The sequence below is a fragment of the Symsagittifera roscoffensis genome, chromosome 1 (genome assembly GCF_963678635.1).
Source record: "Symsagittifera roscoffensis chromosome 1, txSymRosc1.1, whole genome shotgun sequence".
Taxonomy (NCBI): Eukaryota; Metazoa; Xenacoelomorpha; order Acoela; family Convolutidae; genus Symsagittifera; species Symsagittifera roscoffensis.
This window is the reverse complement of record NC_087062.1, coordinates 63,891,805-63,912,456: the sequence shown is the minus strand read 5'-3', so window position 1 is coordinate 63,912,456 and position 20,652 is coordinate 63,891,805. Positions and strand designations below refer to the sequence as shown.

At 37.1% G+C, this 20,652-nt stretch overlaps 2 protein-coding genes across 3 annotated transcripts in view; both read right to left on the bottom strand.

The window, feature by feature from the left end:
• The window catches only part of LOC134847589 (protein lin-9 homolog), a 48,212-nt gene extending 47,585 nt beyond the window's left edge, over nt 1-627 (bottom strand). The window contains exons 1-2 of the mRNA XM_063864691.1: nt 412-627; nt 51-263 (exon numbers count right to left, since the gene is read on the bottom strand). Coding sequence (XP_063720761.1) covers nt 51-263; nt 412-622 — 424 coding nt within the window. The 5' untranslated portion in view covers nt 623-627. The remainder of the gene's footprint in view (nt 1-50; nt 264-411) is intronic.
• Nucleotides 628-731: 104 nt separating this feature from the next.
• Nucleotides 732-19,840, bottom strand: LOC134847575 (uncharacterized). 2 transcript variants are annotated; one of them, XM_063864672.1, is made up of 11 exons: nt 17,298-19,840; nt 16,512-16,833; nt 15,969-16,230; nt 15,144-15,336; nt 14,821-14,938; nt 14,095-14,474; nt 13,672-13,846; nt 5,579-5,887; nt 3,616-3,924; nt 2,694-3,204; nt 732-1,007 (listed from the first exon to the last, which is right to left on the bottom strand). In XM_063864672.1, the coding sequence occupies exons 1-11, from the start codon at nt 17,476-17,478 to the stop codon at nt 954-956; spliced, it is 2,814 nt and encodes a 937-aa protein (XP_063720742.1). In that variant the 5' UTR covers nt 17,479-19,840; the 3' UTR covers nt 732-953. The 2 variants fall into 2 exon arrangements, with proteins under 2 accessions (XP_063720742.1, XP_063720750.1); XM_063864680.1 differs by lacking the exon at nt 17,298-19,840 and having other exon boundaries at nt 15,969-16,225; nt 16,512-16,709.
• Between the last annotated feature and the right edge of the window lie 812 nt (nt 19,841-20,652).

The window sequence follows — 20,652 nt, the reverse complement described above, 5'->3', positions numbered from 1 at the left end:
AAAATTGAGAAAGATAAGTGGAAAAGATTACTAACATTAAGTCCACTAACCTAGTAACCGTCGAATGATCCTCCACTCATTTCGATTCATCATCCTTGTCTTCAAGTCGGGGAAAGACTCTTTCAGGCAAATCTGGAAATCATTTTCCTCGTTCAGCAAAACCCTGTCTATGGAAGAGTAGAACCACTCAAACACAGCCCACTTGTATGCTTTCGGCAACTTCAGCATGTTTCTTAACTTCTTGCCAATTTCAAGTGGACCTCCTTCAATAGCGCGGAAATAAGCAAAACATAAATTTGTTTTCGAAACGTGCGTGAAAATCCGATTATTTGTCATCCAATTGAGCTAGCAACCTAACGAAAATTCAAATCTGTATATCAGCTAAAATTAACTGAATTAGTTTAACCTCACCTTCGACTGCTAATTTCTTGTATGCAGAACTATTTGCGAAGCTTCCGCCAGTTTGCTCTTCGTCATCAGATTGGGCTTGATTTTCTTCATCATATTCTGAGTCTGTGATAGGACGGAAGCTTCTGGACTTCATTGGCAGAACTACTTTTTTCGCCTCTGGAGAACCATCGAAAGAGAGAGGCGTCGAGGACCCTCTTCTTTTGGGACCCATTTTTAGAACTAGAATTACCTCAAAACGATGAGTTACTACACAACAAATTTATTAGTTCAGAGTAGTTTTTTTTGATGAAAAAATTAGGGCACAAAAAAGTTTCCACGCTAACCTAAACTAAAAGTTTATTCTGTATTCCAAGTAAATTATTTAAGCTACTGGCCAGATGATTATCCTCATATATGTACATAATATTAATTAAAAACATTTACAAGCAGTCAGTAATGAAATTATTAGCTTGAAATTTGGTTAAAAACGTTGTGCAATTTCTTTCAGACCAATAAAAGTTTCTACTAGATAAGAAGATCACTGCCATTTGCGTCTTGACATGTTAAGTTGAGACTGAATTAGAACCGGTGTATGTTCCCTCCGGTGGTTTGAATACCTGCCAAATTCGTGATGAGCAATTACATTTAATGATATTTTACTCAAATAAAAAAGAATCAGTTTTAAGAAACAAGAACGCCCAGCGGATGGCATCTAACGAGAAATATCAAACAGTTCACGTTGTCCTCTGTGTAAACAAATTGAAAGACAACTGAAAAGTGTAAAATTAAGTATTTGTAGCGCTGAGGGTATCTTGAGTGCTCAAGTATGCTGACATCAAGCAGAACTAATTTGGCATGGTAACCAGACGGCAAACGAGTCGAAAGTACTTTGAAAAATATTTACAACAAAAAACAACGAAAATATTTAACCTGTATAAACCTTTTGAGCCAAAACCTTTGCAAAAAAAGTCCGAAAAAAATATTACTGAAAAAAAATCTAGGGCCTACTGCGTACAAATTACTTAACACCAATGTGCACCTCAAGGGACCATAAATTGTATCCAATAAATCATGTTGAAACACTTAACATTCTCTCAACGTCGAAACTTTGGGAGATAAGTGTTTACCCGGAAAATCGGTTATCATTGCGAAACGATTCAGTGACATCATGAAACTTGGCCAGACAATCACGGTCAAACCTAATGAGCTCAAAAATCTGTTTGCACTGATCTCATTGCTGAGTGATCAACATCGTATGATCATGTTCCATAAAAATGCACACTTAAAATCTCTTTTGCTCTTATTTTTGCTCCGACTACACCAAAGGCGGGGAAAACTTTGAATTAGTTGTCTTTCGCCCTGCAATATAAGGTACCACAAAAAACGCCAGATGCCATCGGGTGATATATCATGTGAAAAAAATTTCAGTCGCGGAATAGTTCAGAGACAAGCAAAAATAGCTATAATTTTATAATTTCTAAGAGAAGAGAGGATAGGATGAACTTGAACAGTGGTTGTGTTATTCCGTTAAAAAATGGTTTCTTCAATAAGTAAAGCTGTTCAATTATTTTATGGAAAGCTTAGGGAAAATCCTTCGGTAAATTCAATTAACACATAGGCGAAGCTTCGATTCGCAAACACTAGCAACAACACAAAGAGCAGCTCTATAAAAGGCAAGAATAAGTAGAAATAAGCCTCGAATTAGTAAAAAATCGGCTTATGTCTCGGATTCGATCTGCGACCTAATTCGACATGATCCGAGATCTGCGACCTAACTCGAGATTATGAGTCTAACGCACTAACCCATCAGCCACGGACGGTTAATAACTCACAAACACCAGCCAAAATCACAAATAAAGCAGAGAACAGATGCTATGAAACTTCCAATGCTACTCATCGTGATTAAGTAAAATTGCCACCTACCACACTTTTAATAAACACTTATATTTGCGAGTAAGTCTAGAAAAAAATGTTCGTACTAATACACTACGCTGCTTGCTAGTGTAAAAACACAGACACCTTGAAAAATGAAAAATATATATTTCCAAATATTTCGAAAAATGATATAAAACTGTTTTTTTTTAGTTTAGTGACAGTGAAATGAACTTTCTGTGTTACTAGCAACAGTAGTCCACCATTCCTCTTTCATACAAAAAAAAGCTTCCCAGCGGAGCGAACCCCACCTTTTTGCTAGTTTGTTCATAATATTTTATCTTCCAAAATATATAATTCAGGATGACATTCGAATAAAAATAAATGCAATTCTCCCTTTAAAATTTGTTAAGCTATTCATTGCTCATCACTTGTGGCATTAATCGCTGATTTAATGAAGTGAACTTGTATTTCGGCAGTCCAGCATTCATCTTACAATTCCTCAATCGCACGCCACGCCTCAAACTATCCAGCAAAGCACCTCTAATCTGATCTCCAGGCTGAAAACGAGAAGATTTCTGAACACTGTCAATATACTCGCAAATAAGCTCCGCCATTTCGTAAGTAGCTCCCATTGCAGTTCTATCTTTTGCGCTCTTGCAACTGCACAGACGGATACAGCGACTTAACCTGGATGCAACTATAAATTCATTGATATGGTCAATAGCCGGCGGAAACTTCGCACTACGGTCAAGATATTCGGAGCTCAAAATACATTGACTCAATTTTTCTTTAGAAGACTTGAGACGCTCCACTTCGTTGTTTTGACCAAATGTATGGGCTAGTTTTTCTATGGTTTCGGTAAGATGACCAGTAATGAAAGAGTCGTGCAAGTCTCGGAATATTTCAACCTGCAGTGAAGATAATTTTCCAACAGCTCCTCTGAAACAAAAAAATATTATCTCAATCCGTAAACTATTACATGATCAAGAAGCACATATATCCAAGCCTATAAAGTCATACAAAAATGACGTTTTATTATCGTTGTATCATCGCCTTCTCGAAACAATGTTACTATGCCTCAGATAAAATAATATCATTGAACAGCTTTGGCTCACCAGAAAAATGGATCGTTTTTAGATTAACATCCTACCCCCAGATAAACCAAGTTAATATGTTTCACCTCAGCATTTAATTCAGATTAAATTTGCTAAGCGTTGCATGTAAAATGCTCGATTCCGATTGGCTGGAAATTCCACCTCAGATCCAAGTTAACATCCTCCCCGTGCTTTAGTGGGGGATATTAACTTGATCCGTTTTTTTTAAATATATATCAAGGAAATAATATCTTACAGAGCATTGGTCGCTCCTGTCGTATCAGTGCCAGATGGTGCCGGAATCAACCTCTGATTCAAGAAGTGCACACAGCAATCGAACTGCAAATGCTTCCCATGCTTAAGGTACTTGGACACGAACACCGACCTTTTGTCCGGTAATCCTTCATTATTGGGCAGATATATTGTAACTAGGATGTCACCTAATAGGTCGATATCTATGAGTGGGAAGAATCCGTTATCGCCTTCTACGAATATGAACTTGACATAGCGGTTGACATAGTTCACTGCAGCTATGAAGTCTCGCATCATTTCTCTCTCATCTCCGCTGAAACCAATTTATTCTTTACCGATTAAAAAACCAAAACAAAATGCGAATAACTCACAGTTTCTGTTCCGACCATATAAAACGGGGAAGAACTTTGTATTCGGGCGTTTTTATTTTTTTTTTCAACTTTTTTTGTTTTCCACTAAAAACCAATATATCACTTTAAAGCCTTATAGTCGTGATTCGAACTTTCAAAAATTTCCAAAAAGTTTCCCTACTGTCGAGAAAAACTGGTTTGAAATTTTTGATTTTTCGTCTATTTTCGAGCGAGTAAAGCGATCGAGTAACATTTGTTGTTTATAAAAAATTGAAATTTAGGCTAAAAAAACTTGATTTTACTAAAAGGAAAACTAGTTTTGGAAGCTTAATTTAGCTCTCTCTGAAATGTGGTCGGAACACACTGTGCGTGCTACTACACTCTGTAAAATCGAAAAAATCTGTGTCGAGAAAAACTGGTCTGAATAATTTCTACTTTCATACTGAATTAGATAAAAATTGATAACATGCTAATGAAATTGAATTAATAACCCAATTTCATTTCTACACAGAAGCGAAGCTGCGCTTCGCAAACACTAGCCAGAACACGACAAAAAGGCAGCTTTATAAAGTGAAATAAGAAAATATAGAAATAAGCCTCGAATTAGTAAAACTTTGCTACGTAGGGACTTCGAATCTGCGACCTCGAGAATCTCATTTTGCATGAAATAAATTGGAAAGCAAATTGGAATTATGTATAAATTATTGCGATATAGGAAATGAAAAAAAATACTTGAACATCAAATACAATTTGACAAATATATAAATCCAATTTTACCAATGATTAATATGTATAGCATTAGATATATTGAGTTAGCTGTTTTGACATATTGCGCGGTGAATAGAGTTAAAAATTGCGAGATATATTGAGTTAAAAAATCTCTGAAATCGAGTTTTTTTTATTGTTCTGTTGTTTGAAACCAATAGCTTTTTTTTTTGGTTCATTTGATGAATTTAAAATGTATCAAATGTGTTAATTTATTATCATTCGCATCTCAAAGCACATGCTATCAAAAAGCTGTAAAAGTGCCCCAAAAGTGGCACCAATATTTGCGACTTAGGTTAGAAAAAAATGAAGTCGTAGTATAACACTAACACTCACTATAATTCGCTACAGTAAACAGACTTTTAACGTTATTTTTAAAATATAGCTTTTTAATTATTCCTTTATTTCATTAATGTTTTCTAGAAAAAAAAACGAAAAATTGGGCAATAAAAATTGCTTTCGTTTCCAAATTTGTTTTTTGATTTCTTTGCGCTACGATTTCTTTGGAACCCTCTGTGCTACAAAAATGACGTTTTATTATCGTTGTATCATCGCCTTCTCGAAACAATGTTACTATGCCTCAGATAAAATAATATCATTGAACAGCTTTGGCTCACCAGAAAAATGGATCGTTTTTAGATTAACATCCTACCCCCAGATAAACCAAGTTAATATCTTTCACCTCAGCATTTAATTCAGATTAAATTTGCTAAGCGTTGCATGTAAAATGCTCGATTCCGATTGGCTGGAAATTCCACCTCAGATCCAAGTTAACATCCTCCCCGTGCTTTAGTGGGGGATATTAACTTGATCCGTTTTTTTAAAATATATATCAAGGAAATAATATCTTACAGAGCATTGGTCGCTCCTGTCGTATCAGTGCCAGATGGTGCCGGAATCAACCTCTGATTCAAGAAGTGCACACAGCAATCGAACTGCAAATGCTTCCCATGCTTAAGGTACTTGGACACGAACACCGACCTTTTGTCCGGTAATCCTTCATTATTGGGCAGATATATTGTAACTAGGATGTCACCTAATAGGTCGATATCTATGAGTGGGAAGAATCCGTTATCGCCTTCTACGAATATGAACTTGACATAGCGGTTGACATAGTTCACTGCAGCTATGAAGTCTCGCATCATTTCTCTCTCATCTCCGCTGAAACCAATCTATTCTTTACCAATTAAAAAACCAAAACAAAATGCGAATAACTCACAGTTTCTGTTCCGACCATATAAAACGGGGAAGAACTTTGTATTCGGGCGTTTTTTTTTTTCAACTTTTTTTGTTTTCCACTAAAAATCAGGTACCACCAATATATCACTTTAAAGCCTTATAGTCGTGATTCGAACTTTCAAAAATTTCCAAAAAGTTTCCCTACTGTCGAGAAAAACTGGTTTGAAATTTTTGATTTTTCGTCTATTTTCGAGCGAGTAAAGCGATCGAGTAACATTTGTTATTTAAAAAAAATTGAAATTTAGGCTAAAAAAACTTGATTTTACTAAAAGGAAAACTAGTTTTGGAAGCTTAATTTAGCTCTCTCTGAAATGTGGTTGGAACACACTGTGCGTGCTACTACACTCTGTAAAATCGAAAAAATCTGTGTCGAGAAAAACTGGTCTGAATAATTTCTACTTTCATACTGAATTAGATAAAAATTGATAACATGCTAATGAAATTGAATTAATAACCCAATTTCATTTCTACACAGAAGCGAAGCTGCGCTTCGCAAACACTAGCCAGAACACGACAAAAAGGCAGCTTTATAAAGTGAAATAAGAAAATATAGAAATAAGCCTCGAATTAGTAAAACTTTGCTACGTAGGGACTTCGAATCTGCGACCTCGAGAACCTCATTTTGCATGAAATAAATTGGAAAGCAAATTGAATTATGTATAAATTATTGCGATATAGGAAATGAAAAAAATACTTGAACATCAAATACAATTTGACAAATATATAAATCCAATTTTACCAATGATTAATATGTATAGCATTAGATATATTGAGTTAGCTGTTTTGACATATTGCGAGATGAATAGAGTGAAAAATTGCGAGATATATTGAGTTAAAAAATCTCTGAAATCGAGTTTTTTTGATTGTTCTGTTGTTTGAAACCAATAGCTTTTTTTTTTGGTTCATTTGATGAATTTAAAATGTATCAAATGTGTTAATTTATTATCATTCGCATCTCAAAGCACATGCTATCAAAAAGCTGCAAAAGTGCCCCAAAAGTGGCACCAATATTTGCGACTTAGGTTAGAAAAAAATGAAGTCGTAGTATAACACTAACACTCACTATAATTCGCTACAGTAAACAGACTTTTAACGTTATTTTTAAAATATAGCTTTTTAATTATTCCTTTATTTCATTAATGTTTTCTAGAAAAAAAACGAAAAATTGGGCAATAAAAATTGCTTTCGTTTCCAAATTTGTTTTTTGATTTCTTTGCGCTACGATTTCTTTGGAACCCTCTGTGCTACTTGTCCAGCAACCGGCAGGCAATCCTTGTTTCTTTTATACAGCCAACCTATTCATCAAATACAAATAATAGAATTAAATATATTTTTAAAAGTATTATTCAACAAGACTACTCGTATCAGGGCCAAGCCCTGAATGTTCCGACAGCCTTTTAAAGTTTATGGAGCAGTAATAACATTAAAAAATTGAATGTAATAAAACAAAATGAAAACTTTTTTTCTCTAAAATTTGAATTTTTTTATGAAAATCATCCCCCCACACGTTTTGTGCCGAACATTTTCCGAATCAATTGAAACTGAAGCATTTGTTTTCATTAGCTTAACTATGTTTCAAGCTTTCCATCAAAAGCCCCAAACTTTCTCCGCCGTTTTTTAACTCGATCTTCAAATCTGATGTTTATTAATTCACTTTTAGCTCAAAATTTTTCTTCGGCAGCTTGTCTCTGCCTGAAGCATACCTGAAGCATACAGTCGAAGCATACCCATTTTTAGTCCAGAAATTCAAACAAGACTGCTCGTATCAGGGCGAAGCCCTGAAAGTTCCGACTGCCTTTTAAGGTTTATGGGGCAGTAATAACATTAAAAAGTTAAATGTGAAAAAACAAAATGAAATTTTTTTTTTGAAATTTGAATTTTTTAAATGAAAATCATCCCCCCACACGCCATATAAAGTACAAAATGATAAATTGCGCTCCTTGTAACAAATCAATTATGGCAAGTAAGCTTCTTTCAACCAAATTGGAACGATTTCTAAGACGCATTAAATCTCCGCTTACGCGTTAATAGCGCGAAATATATCGCGCGTTAACTGTCCCAAATTGGCCAAAATGGCAATCTTTAAACCCCCATAACTTTACGAAAAACGATCACAGGTGAAATATCTTTTCAAATTTGAGCACATGACAACAATACCTTTCGAATGATATTAAAAAATTCCGTCAAAAATGGCTAGTTTAGAAGTAGAAACTTGTCTGAAGAAAAAAAAACCCACCCCGAGCACAAATATTCCGTTACTTTCGTATCGAAAGTCGGAACAATAACTCCATCAAATCCTCAGAACAACCAAAACTCGAACAGCCAAATCATTGCAACCATTTTTAAGGCAGGCATGGCGGCTCTAAAACAGTATTCCGTTAGCATCCAACTTTCGTCGCCATTTAATTGTACGAAAACTCATCAGACTAGACCATTTTGTTTGTACGTGACTTCGATGATAATTTGTGAATATACTCAATATTGATAAAAAAGCCGAATCAATTTGCTTTAATTATTCAATTTAGTTGAGCAAATTAAATAAATTCACGCAAAGCAAATATATGCGTATAAAAAGGGCTATTTAAAGCAGGGGCGGATTTAGGGGGGTCCGCCCCCCTCCCTTCCTCAGGGATTCGACCCCCTGCCGACCCAAAGGGTCCCCCTTGTACTATTTTCAGATATCCATTTTTGGTTACGGACCCTAAAATTTTTCTAAAGGCGCCTTTGGCGCCAATATACACTAATGTACCGCCTTTTTCGGCCTGTTTTTTCAAAATTTTGCCTGCGTCGCAGAAATTTCAAACAAAACAGGGTCTTTGTAGTGCTTTGAGAGAGCTCAGAGAATCAATTTGGCCGACCTAAAAAAAAGTTTTTTTTTTTGAAAATTCGCCCCCCACTCGAGAAAACACTAGATCCTCCCCTGATTTAAAGTATGGATGGAGTAATTACTCCAGAAAACTTGTCAGTTTATGCTTTAGGCTATCTATTATTAACTCAGCTGAAAATGAATGAATAGCACGCACTTCACGAGAAGTATGATCAACCGATTCAATTGATTCGGCGCGTTTAAGGCTAACTGATTGAAACAATTCGGCAAACAAAATATTACATCTACTAAAAACTATCATTTCTTCGAATAAACAAACCTGGGGACAAGTTTCCAATGCAATCACAAGAAATTCTTTCTTTCGCATGCTGTCTCATTTTTTCTACTGATTGTATGCACCTACTTTTTTCAAACTATTTTTATTAGGCTTACACTTTCTGTAGCATGGGCTTAATTCTATCAAGGTATTTCTCGTACATAGAATAAACCATCCGGCGCTTGTTTTCAGGAGCGTAATTAAACATAATTTTAAAAAATGTTTAATAAAACTTCAAGGAGCAATGTTTAATCTGTATTCTGTCTTATGAATTATGTTTCCTCGACGAACCAAAAAAAAAACCGATATGGTACTTTGTTATTGATAGCAAATTGACAGATAAAAATGGATAAATCACCAGGATTTATTGTACCCGTAATTGAACAACACACCTGATAATCGCAAGGGTGAAAAACAGGCATTTGATGCATGTCAGGCTAAATAAAAAACATTGATTTCAACTTCAGCTATTCCAACTTCAGCTATGTTTTCCCTTTTTCTTCCCCTTTACTTTTATCATATTGATATAGTGCGTATGAAATTATAACAATGTTTTTCTTGCAACTAAATCAAAAAGAAAAGCTACTGACTTGAGTTGACCAAACGAACGTATTGGATACTAAGTTGAACAACTGTATGACAGCATTCGGTTTTATAGTTTTTATGGCAAATGAGTGAAACTCTCAGTCTTTATTATACACAGAGGCGAAGCTTCGCTTCACAAACACTAGCGAGAACACGGCAAAAAGCAGCCCTATAAAATGCAATAAGAAAAAGTAGAAACAAGCCTCAAATTACTCCACAGCTCCACACTTTCTCCACAGCTCTGCCAAGATTTTTTTTTTTCACGTCCCAATATACAACGGCGCAAGGGCATTCAGCTAATCAACTTTAAGACTAGGTTCACCTAGTGCAAGAACAGCCAGCAAGGAAATGGGTCTTTGAACTTATGTTGAATCGGATGTTTCAGACCCAATGAAAGCAGATCAATCACGTAATCCGGCGCGTCGATGTCACCCACCACACGCACTGTGTTGCCAATCGAACGCAATGGCTTCTCCTGACTCGCGGAGAGAAGTTTCAACTTCTTCGAGTGACGATCTCTCACTTCCTTATTGGTTTAACCCCGCAAATGAAACAACACAACTGAAGGCAGCAAATCAAAAGACACGCCACTACTAAACGATCTTCTGGCACCTGTCAACCGTCCCTCGGAGAGGAGGAGCAACCTAGTCACTTTGGCTGGTTCCTTCCTGAGCAACCTCCTGTAAAAATCGTTGCTCAAAACACCCATTGTCTGTTATCTGAACCTCCAGTAACTGGGTATTAGGTCGTTTGCCAAACCGCCTACCAGAAACACCTTTCTGTAAACAGCATTGCGATATTTCACAAAGAATTTCCGGTAATTGGTCCACGTGTTCAAGCGATCGTTTCGTGTTAATATTTTCTTTAAAAGATCCCACGGTAACAAAATTGATAACAACCAGTTGGTAACAATATGATTTCAATTAAACGTTTTCATCCGAAGACATCAGAAATCAAGAAAAATTTCGATGAAAACGGCACGCACGACACGACGCGCACATTAAGCGACACGACACGCTCATTAAGCGGACTAATATCAATCTTTCTTTTTGTTCCGACTACTATCGAAGAGTAGGAAGGAACTATGGCGTAGGGTCAACTTCTCTATTTTTTTTCCAGCTAATTTTGTCTGCCTCTAAAAAAAACAGAAATGGGAACCAAGAATTATACGAAATTTGAGAAGCCGAGTTTAATTATACTTGAAATTCTTACGTTATGTTAACTATAGTTACCGCTCTTTCTGGAGTTTTTACCAAGTTCATTCGCCCTTTGTTAAAAAATAAAAGGAAATTTGGAGAACAGAAATAGCCAACAAAGTAATTTATTTTTCGAATTTTTCGAAAATTTATGATTTTGATATACTTTTAATCTCAAATTGAACTGAAATTTCTGCGCTATTAGTATAGCATCCGGCTATCTCTGTTTTGGATTGTCGTGATAGTGGTAAGACGAACCCATCATTTGTTCATATTCCGTGTCAATTTTTCGTACTGACTTCCAGAACGAAAGTTCTTCTCTCAGCTTATTCAATAATTGTAGATTTCAGGGATTGCTTCTCTAAGTCCGTTCACACACTAACTTAAAGGCACCGAAAATTGGTCCCCTTGGTAATGAGTTCAGTGGGGCGATCCAGATTCACTACTACCCAAAATCCCTAAAGGGTTAATTGGTTGCAACTACTCCCTACTGTATTCTGTTAGGTGCCCCCTTAGTGTACTGCTCTTGAGTCTGTCGCGTCCGTTCTTATGATCGCAAGAATTTCAAGTTTTAATTAAATTCAGATGCATATTGGTCCAGATACAGAAGGCCCTAAATGGGCCCAGAAGGCCCTAAAGGTTCCGCGATCTATAAAATGCAATTCACATCCCAAGTAACTTAACTAACAATCCTCTCTTTCTTCAGAGAATCCTAATTAACGAATTACACACAGTAATTCCACACAATTACTCAGTTCGACCTGCTAAAACTGATAGTGCCGCTACGGATCACTATTCCTTTAGAGTACTTTAACTGATCCCTTAACTTCGCAGTTCCTTGTTCTCTAACTCTGAGAACTAGCTATACTCTAATAACTTCGCTATAATTGTTCTCCAACTAACAACGAGAACTTAACAATTCTCTTAGTAGCTAAAACAGTTCTGCCTAAGGGAAGGCTGCTTGTTAATCTCTATGTTTGGTCGTCCCTACAAGTCCTGACATTTACTTTACTAACCCTTTTGCAAAGCCTTTACCGGTTTCTTTCTCTGACGACACTAGCCTTGTTCCACGTTCATTATAGCTATCTCAACTAAGTTGTGGAAATATCACAACCATTTTCACATCCAAACCGAGTTATGTTTAATTAACAAGTATACCAAGGTTTTCATTTAATTAACCCATTAACGATCCGACTTTCCTGGGGTACAGGAAGACCCTTTCTATGAGTCACTACTTCATTCCAAGCATCTGAAATTCCATTCTATACTGTATTCAAATCCCGACCTTCTAGCTATCAGGGGAACGTTATTCGCTTATTATTGGTCAAATTGTGCTAAAAAGCCGCCTCCGGGGAGCTGGGTACTTCTCAAGCTATGTTCCTGTTACTACACCTACTTTTCGCGCTATGCTCCAATTACCGCCAATTTTCTCTGGGACTACTCTTCTTTATTCTGATTGAATTTAAATAGCTCATTCGCCAAGTTGAATTGAACCCAAGGTTTGCCAAATCAAACTAGTTAGTTCTTCTACTTCGATGCTATAATGTAGAAGCTTACACCTCTTTGAGCTTCTGCTTCACTTTCCAATAGTAAAGTTTACTCCCAATTATAAGTAAGGTCACCGATTCTCGTTCCCAAGGGTTGGGGAATACGCTACTTTCCGGTGTTAATCACAGAGTCTTCTATGCAATTTTAATCCTGGTTGCCCAAAGGTCATTTAAAGGTCACTTCGGGTTCAATTTTCCATATTAAAGTTTAGAATCCCATAGGGGTACTACCTACTAAGTTTCATCCATATCCTGTTAATAATTCCCAAGTTATCCAATTTCTAATGTCTATTCTCATTTTTCCCGGGAAAAGGCTCTTAACACCGGAACAAGCCGTCGGAGGCGTTTTACTCACTGGGGGTCTTTTTTTTGGAGTTGGTGTCTAGTGTCTATTGCGGACATAAAATCGATATGTCGCCGCTCAATATTTTGCGTAAATTGCCCACTTCCAGTCTAAGGAGTGTTTTTCCCAGGCGCTAATAACTTCCGGTCCAACCATTGGATTTGGCTCAAATGATAATATGTTGTACCTCGTTTCTACCTATGATATTACAAAATTTTAGCTCCCTGCGTTCAGTTGTGGCCGAGAAACGACTTCCGGAAGTCGGGATGGGGATTTTTGGCATATGGCATAACACCTAAAGTAGGGGTTTAGTGGGTCTGGGATTCTAAACTTGAGCTTACCTCAACTAGGTCTATAACATACTATATTTTGGTTCCATTCACACTGCTAGTTACAGAGTTCTAATGGGGCTATTTGCACTTCCGGGAACCGTTATCACTTGGAGCAGGGGGTTCCGAGGGGTGCAGATATTTGCATGCCCGGGTCGAATCATCTCTAGATCCGTCCTCCGAGTTTCATAAAGTCAGCTTCCTTAGTTTCTATTTGGAAGGGGGATCCGCCGATCTTACTTCACTTGGGTTTTCTGCCATAGGAGGGACTATATCTTCGATAGGAGGGACTCAAACTTATTTTGGACTTGACTGTTGGTTTACTTAACTGCTTATCGTATTGATTCGTCAATATCGAGCTACGTACTACTCATTCACTTTCACTATACTGCATGAATTTCTCAAGGTAAAATCCCAAAATAAATCTGAGTTTGGCGAAAAAATTGTTAGGATCACCGATCCTACAATAAGACTATCGCCAAAGTTTGACTTATATATATTTTTAAAGCTTCCAACATAGCGATATTTTTATTAAGTCAAATAATTTTGAGTATCAGTCTGACCTGTCGTTGATGAGACTGAGCCAGGAGAAGTGAACCTTTCTGGTGTTGACCAGTATCTTCCAAAAGAGCTCATCGCTCTTATGTGTCTCCAGGGCCCTCATAAGAGAAGTACACAGAGGAGTCACAATAAGACTGAGCACCGCCAGGTCGCGTCTTATGAACACGTCAGTGAAAGCTACAATACGATGAAACGTCTTACACGGTACCCCATTATTCAATTTCAGAAAAACAGAATATGGTTGCATTTAAGACATCATCACTAATTGAAATCTAGCATCCCAAACCTTAGTTGAAAGACCATGTTTCTACAAATAAACAATTCATATCAATAATCTGGGTTTTTACTTTTTGAGCGTGACACAGTTAAAAAATATATATATGTCACGAGGAAAAAAATAACAAATCTGCAAAAATCTTGCTCACACAGTCCAAAGCCTGCATACATATCCCTCACATTCCCATGCTCTGCATCCTGCTTCAACAAATATTTCGTAACTTCCAAATGTAACTTGGCAAGCTCCTCGAATCTTATCAGACTCCTCCCGGTCCCACTGGAATCGAGAGCGTGGGGAGTAGGACCTCCAACTGTCAGAACATCCCAGTGTCTGACCTCACTGGCTTTGAGATCAGTCGGCTGGTCTAGTTTTCGATTATCGTTAGTGATTTCTTGAGAAGTAACGAAATAGTCAATGCATTGGTTTTGTTCTGCGATGGAATCGAGTGTTTCTAGGTCTGGCATTTCAACTTGAAATAATTTGACGGAGTATATTTGCATGTTGAGAGACAGAAATGAGCTCCACTTGCTAAAAAGTAAAAAGATTATGACAGGAAACATGTATTTATTTATTCACTCACACACGGAGTCTCACCAAGTTACTTTAATAACTTTTATCCTACTTGGGTCTTCATATCTCGTTTTATGACATTTTCTATGATTTTATGACATTTTCTAAGAAATCTGAGTTTGGCGAAAAAATTGTTAGGATCACCGATCCTACAATAAGACTATCGCCAAAGTTAGACTTATATAGTGGATTCCAATGAAACCACGGCATTCAATTCAATGATGTATAGATGCCGGAGAAGCAGATATTTTAAAATGGAGGAAATGGTCCTAAATTTGTAAGTGAACAGAAGAATCACACCCACTCGTTCTTCCAGTCTGACTTTTTGCTGCATGTGGATTTGTCTATTCCTGCACTCAATTGCCCACAGACTTCCCTCAGGTATTCTGCCACGTGAACTAAGGCCCGACGAAGAACTTCCACTATGACAAACAAGAATTGTTCGACTTACAGACATTTTAAGGAGAAGCACAATCACCGTTTATACTAAGCTCCTAAAAACTCCTATTTAACTAAAACAAAAATTAGAAAAAAATAGTCCAATGAAATACTCCAATGTTTTCAAAAATAGGCACGCGAAATGTGAAAGCTTAAAAATATCTACCAGTTCGCTATAATATCACTCACTTTGATTAGTTTGATCGCTTTTAGGAAGAGATGACATGAGCTTATTGGCGAAGTCGAAGTGTCTGATATATGCGGAGCACAGTTTGGAGGGAATGTAGAATAACAGAGTTGATCCTGACATCTGCTCCTCAACAAGATACTTGCCCCTTGGTCCAACTGTGAAGTAATGCACGTCTGTCAGCGGATTCATCTTCTATTCAAAAGAAAACCGTGTTCTAAAAATTTAAGAACGGACTCTTGTCTTGGAGCAATGGAAAATTGATCTAAATAAAGAAAAAAGCCAACTGACAGTTAGAAAGTAATGAGTAAGAAGAGTAATGAACGCAAGGAAACAGAAAAAAAAAGTGACTTGTTTTGAATTTCTGTCTTTCTCCACATTTTGGAATTTGCAAGAAAAATAATAGATGACCTTAAAGCCCTTTGAATTTCAAGAACAATTAATGATTGGTGCTTTTTTGATAAAATTCACCCAATTTGAGAAAAGTGGATCAATAGGTTAAATTTCCATTTCGCTGAGAAATCTGATAAATAAACTCCATTTTCGAATTTAGAAGTCAATCACGTTTTTCGGAAAATCAAAATTGAGCGTGAACAAATTTTAAGACTGCCTTAAAAAAATCATCAAGACCTATGTAAGAGTACTCACTACGTTCATTGCTCCTAATGAAGGCCAAACTTTAAAGTATTTTTTTAATTTGATCTAACTTCATATATCTGTTTGTTTTTATTGAGATTTCAGAACATAAGTCCACGGATTTTCCCCAGTTCACGTTGATCTATGTTTTTTCTGATTGAAAAACTTCAGTCATTGAAAAGAACAATAACCTGAATAGCGGTATCTGAAACATCTAGATCTCCAGTAAATCGCAAGTTGAACCATAACGGCTTCCCGTCAATGCTATACAGAGGTAAATTTGGGTTGGTTAAGGGGTAGCACCGGTTCAAGCTTAGTTTCTTGCTCTCTAACTGAGAGTCTAGGTCCAATATGAATTTGGTCAATTGTGTGACAGAAGGAAGACTAAAGGTCGGTAGTACAGAGGTGAGTGCGGCGTTGTCCGGTGACGTCAGAAGGGAACATCTGGCTACTCTGTCAGTTAAAAACCACCCTCATGTTTCATGAGTATATACCTTTTTTTATAAGCAATCAAAAAGTGGTATCACGACAGTTAGCTTCATTTTTTATTCGATGCTTTGCACACTTAATTTTTTCATCTTTTAATAGTTTACTGACAATTTTTTCAAGCAATTGAAGTCCATGCTTAAAATCTCTGGTTTTGCTATCTTGTTTTGCTTGCTCTGTAAAACACTAGCAATTGAAAGCAGGTTATTATTATCCTAGAAGTGATGTTTATCAAGATGGTTCTTAACAATGCCTTGTTTCCTGTCTTCTCCGATCTTGGCAACACAGCCACACATCGTTCGTGCACAAACGATGTCGTATCATGACCGATTTTGAGTACAATGTACCACATCACAATCGAGTTCTCACACCAGTGAGAATGCAGATAAATAGTCTCATTCCAGTTATTGTTACAAGAGGTCAACTTATCCTTCTGGGCTAGATAGAGGAACATGTTGGCGTTTTTCCTGATTTTAATTACGAGCCCCAATATTGAATGAGTAATAAGCTCAATTCGATTCTGCAGATTCAATAGACTGTGTGTTTCTCTATCTGAATTAGATTCTGGCGCTGAAAAAATCTAATTTTTAGCCATTTATTTATTTTTTCTCACCACCTCCTATGAAAGGATACGGAACTATGGCCTAAGCAAAATCAGGAACTTCGTAAGTCATAGTGTTATCATACAATAGATTATCAAATTTGTCTGAAATTTCGCGATTTTCACATTGAATTACACGGAATTTGACGAGACACTGAACCCCAAACTACATCGATTGCAGCTGTTAGGTTATTTTTTTTTGCCATTATAACCTTTTAGTCTTAATGGTTCGCTTCCTACTTCCATCACTCTTTTTCTAAAAAAAAAAGGAAAGGAGGAAAAACTTGCTATCGCTTTCAACCTAAAATTCAAACTTACGATTTGAATTTACGATCAAAAATCACCAGTTGTGTTGTTGCCGTTTTAATTTCTTTATTTCTTAAGCCTACATGTTTTTCATCTATGATTCCAGCCCAAAAATATTTTAACTTACATTTCACTTCCAAGAAGAATCCCAAATTGAGAACACAGATCTTCTCCGAGAACTGGTTTGCCGCTAGATTCTCTGGACTACCGGACGCGAACAGTATTCTGCCCCAAAGCAGAGAGCTGGACTTGATATTAACCACTGGCGCTTTCGCATTGTAAAAACAAGCATCACCTTCGTCACTCATGATGATAAATTGAACAAGTTCTAATCTTCAGCTCATTTCGCTCTCGAATAGCATTCTGATTTGCTAAGAACCAATGGTAGTTTGATTTGTTAAAGTGAGGTCATATTCAAGGTCTCTTAAAGAAACAGAGCAGAGAAGATCAGCCTATTTATGAAAGTAACTCGGATATCCGGCCTGTAATTTGATAGCCGAAAATTACCATGTTAATTTTAATAATACCGTTTAAAATTCATGAAGTTTGAGTTGGACTGAATTTTTATTAGAAAACGAGCAATAGCTCTTTTATCGCCTTGAACAATTACTCGGCGTATAACCAATTTACCTTTGAATCAAGAAAACAAACTGAATGGCTGGATTGAAGCTGCCAGTTTAGAAATCACAAATAGCGTTTTAAAGACCTCATTTTAAAAAGCTTGATTTTCAACTGCCTAAATACAACAAAAAAAGTTTCTCTAAATCAGTAAATGAACTTGAACGCTTGATTTTTTCACCCTCATCTTTAATCGAAATTCTACAAGTTATTTTCAGTAAATATTAGCAGGCCCACTGCAGCTAAAACTGCTCCTGCAAATGGACATTGTTTATGTTTAACAGAAAACTATGTTAGATGGATGGATGATTAGCTCGTTGTAAAGATGGTCAGATGGATGTATGAATTATACATACATCCATCGATCAATCCGGCCATCCTTACAACCAGGTAACCATAACCCTCCATCCATGGTGGCTGGACAAAAAGATGGATTGAAGGCAGGATCGATGGATAGCTGGATGGACGCATAGATGGCTGTCTAGATGGATGGCTACACTACTCGTTGGATGGATGGTTGGATAGATCGATAGCTTGAGTGATCCCTGGATCGAAGGATTACTGGTTGGATGTATCAATGACTTGATTAATTACTGGTTGGAATGATGGCAGCATTTAGCGAACTGATGACTGGTAGAATGGCTAGAGGTATTTATGCCTGGGTAGATGGCCGGCTGGATAACTACAAGGATAGATGGCTGATAGACTCGATGCATAAAGGGTGGGATGGAGGGACGGCTAAACGGCAAAATGGATTGATGACTTGTTAGAACGATTAATGATCGGAGAGATGGCTGATTGGCATCATTCGATGGCTAGATATCTGCTATATGACCGGTTGGCTGGATGCATGGGAGTATGGAGTTGGTGTAGACGGTCGCAAGGATAGATGGATGCATGGATGGCAGGAGATTTGGCTGGTTGGATGTATGACTGGTCGGATTAATGGATGGCTGGCTGGAGTAATTGATCGCTTGAGTGAGGGCTGAACTGATGAATGAATCGATGCTGGTTAGATGGAACACTGGTTGGTTGGATGGCTAGATAGTTGAAAAGATGGATGGCTGGTTAATGAATGAAGGAATTGGTGGATGGATAGCGTTATGGCTGCAATGTTGATGAATTTTTGGAAGGATGATAATTGAATTTCCGGCCATATGGATGGATGAATAGTTGGTTATCTGACTGTATGGATTCCTAGATGAATGGAAAGCTGGTTGAATAGCGGGATGGGTAGCTATTTCGACGAACTAATGGCAAAATATACAAATGGTTTGATAGATGGCTTGTTCGTTAAAAGGATGGCTAGATGGTTGGATAGTTTAAACGTTGGTTGGATGAATTGATACAAGGAATGGATCGATGAATGAATGTGTGATTTCAGGGATGGATAGTTGGATTAGTGGATGAATGGAATGCTACACTGATGGATTATTAGATGCATGATGGCTAGACTAGTGAAAGGATGGATGTATGGATGGCTGCACGGAAGGAGTGTTGAAGGGATGGATGGAGGGATGAATGGATGGCACAATGGCTAGTTGGATTGCTAGATGAATGGAAAGATACACGTATGAATAGACCGATGACTCTATGGATGGATAGCTGAAAACAAAGATGGATTATTGAATGGGTCGATGGCTGATTCGATGGATAGCTGGTTGGTTGGATAACTTGAACAATGGAGGATGGCTGGATCGAGGGTTGGATGAAAAGATAGAAGGATGACTTGGTGGATGGATGACTAGATGGATTGATTGCTTGATGAATGAATCGCTTTAAGAATAGATGGATGACTGGGTAGTTAGCTGGCTGGATGGCTAGATGGATTGCTACATGAACGGGACAATTTAAGCCTTATTGCTGGCTGGTTGGATGAAGGCTTGGTTAGATGAATCGCTTGATGAACAAACGGCTCGCTGAATGGACGGATGTCTCGTCGTATGGATGGCTAGAATGGATGATTGGACTGCTAGACAGAAGAAGAAAAACTAAACAAACACATTGAGAGGCAATATCTGTAACTCCTGTGAGTAACTTAACAACACTCCACTACAGGGTTGGAAACTTCAAATTTTGTGAAGTTTTTTAATAACTAAAATTTCATAAATTTTGAAAAAACAAATAAAATTTGTTATATCTCGTAAATTTAAAAAGATTTGGATATATATATTTGGAGGACAAAATTGCAAACCATGGAAAAACCCTGACAGCACCACACCATAGAATTGCTGGTTTCGAATTTGTTGGAAAAAACGCTGAAACGAAAAAACCCTCTACATTATGTATAGATGGATGAGTCCCATCTTTACACTACTGTTAACTGAGCAGCCCTCCTCCTCCCATGATGATTACATCATAGCTACAAATTTACATTCGGGACTGTCAATTGGCCTGGCATTCATGAACTCGAAAGTCGAAAAATATAGGCCGAAACCTATCAAGCCAAAAAAGACAAAACAAAAACAAACTTTAACAAATCGAGTTTATAAAATTACAACCAACTTATAAAACAAATTGTGAAAAGAAAAGTTATTTAAAACGCTAAAAAGCACCAAAAAATCTAGAGCCGTTAATACGTTGCTAAAAGAGGCTGCCTAGAAATGAGTCTAGCTGATCCCTAAGAACAATGCTATTTCCGGGAAAAAAGCCTAGCACCCGATTGCAACAACCTTGCTTATCGCAGGGGTAACAAATGCTTAAAAAATCAGCGAGATTTTCGCAAAACAAGAAACAAAAAACGAGCTGCAGAGCCAATTAAAAACATACTAGAGTTTAATGCACCTCCGGTGCTTCGAAATTTTTCGACAACTCATGAAAAACCGCATATATTGGAAACAACATCTGCAAACTTTTAGTGTACT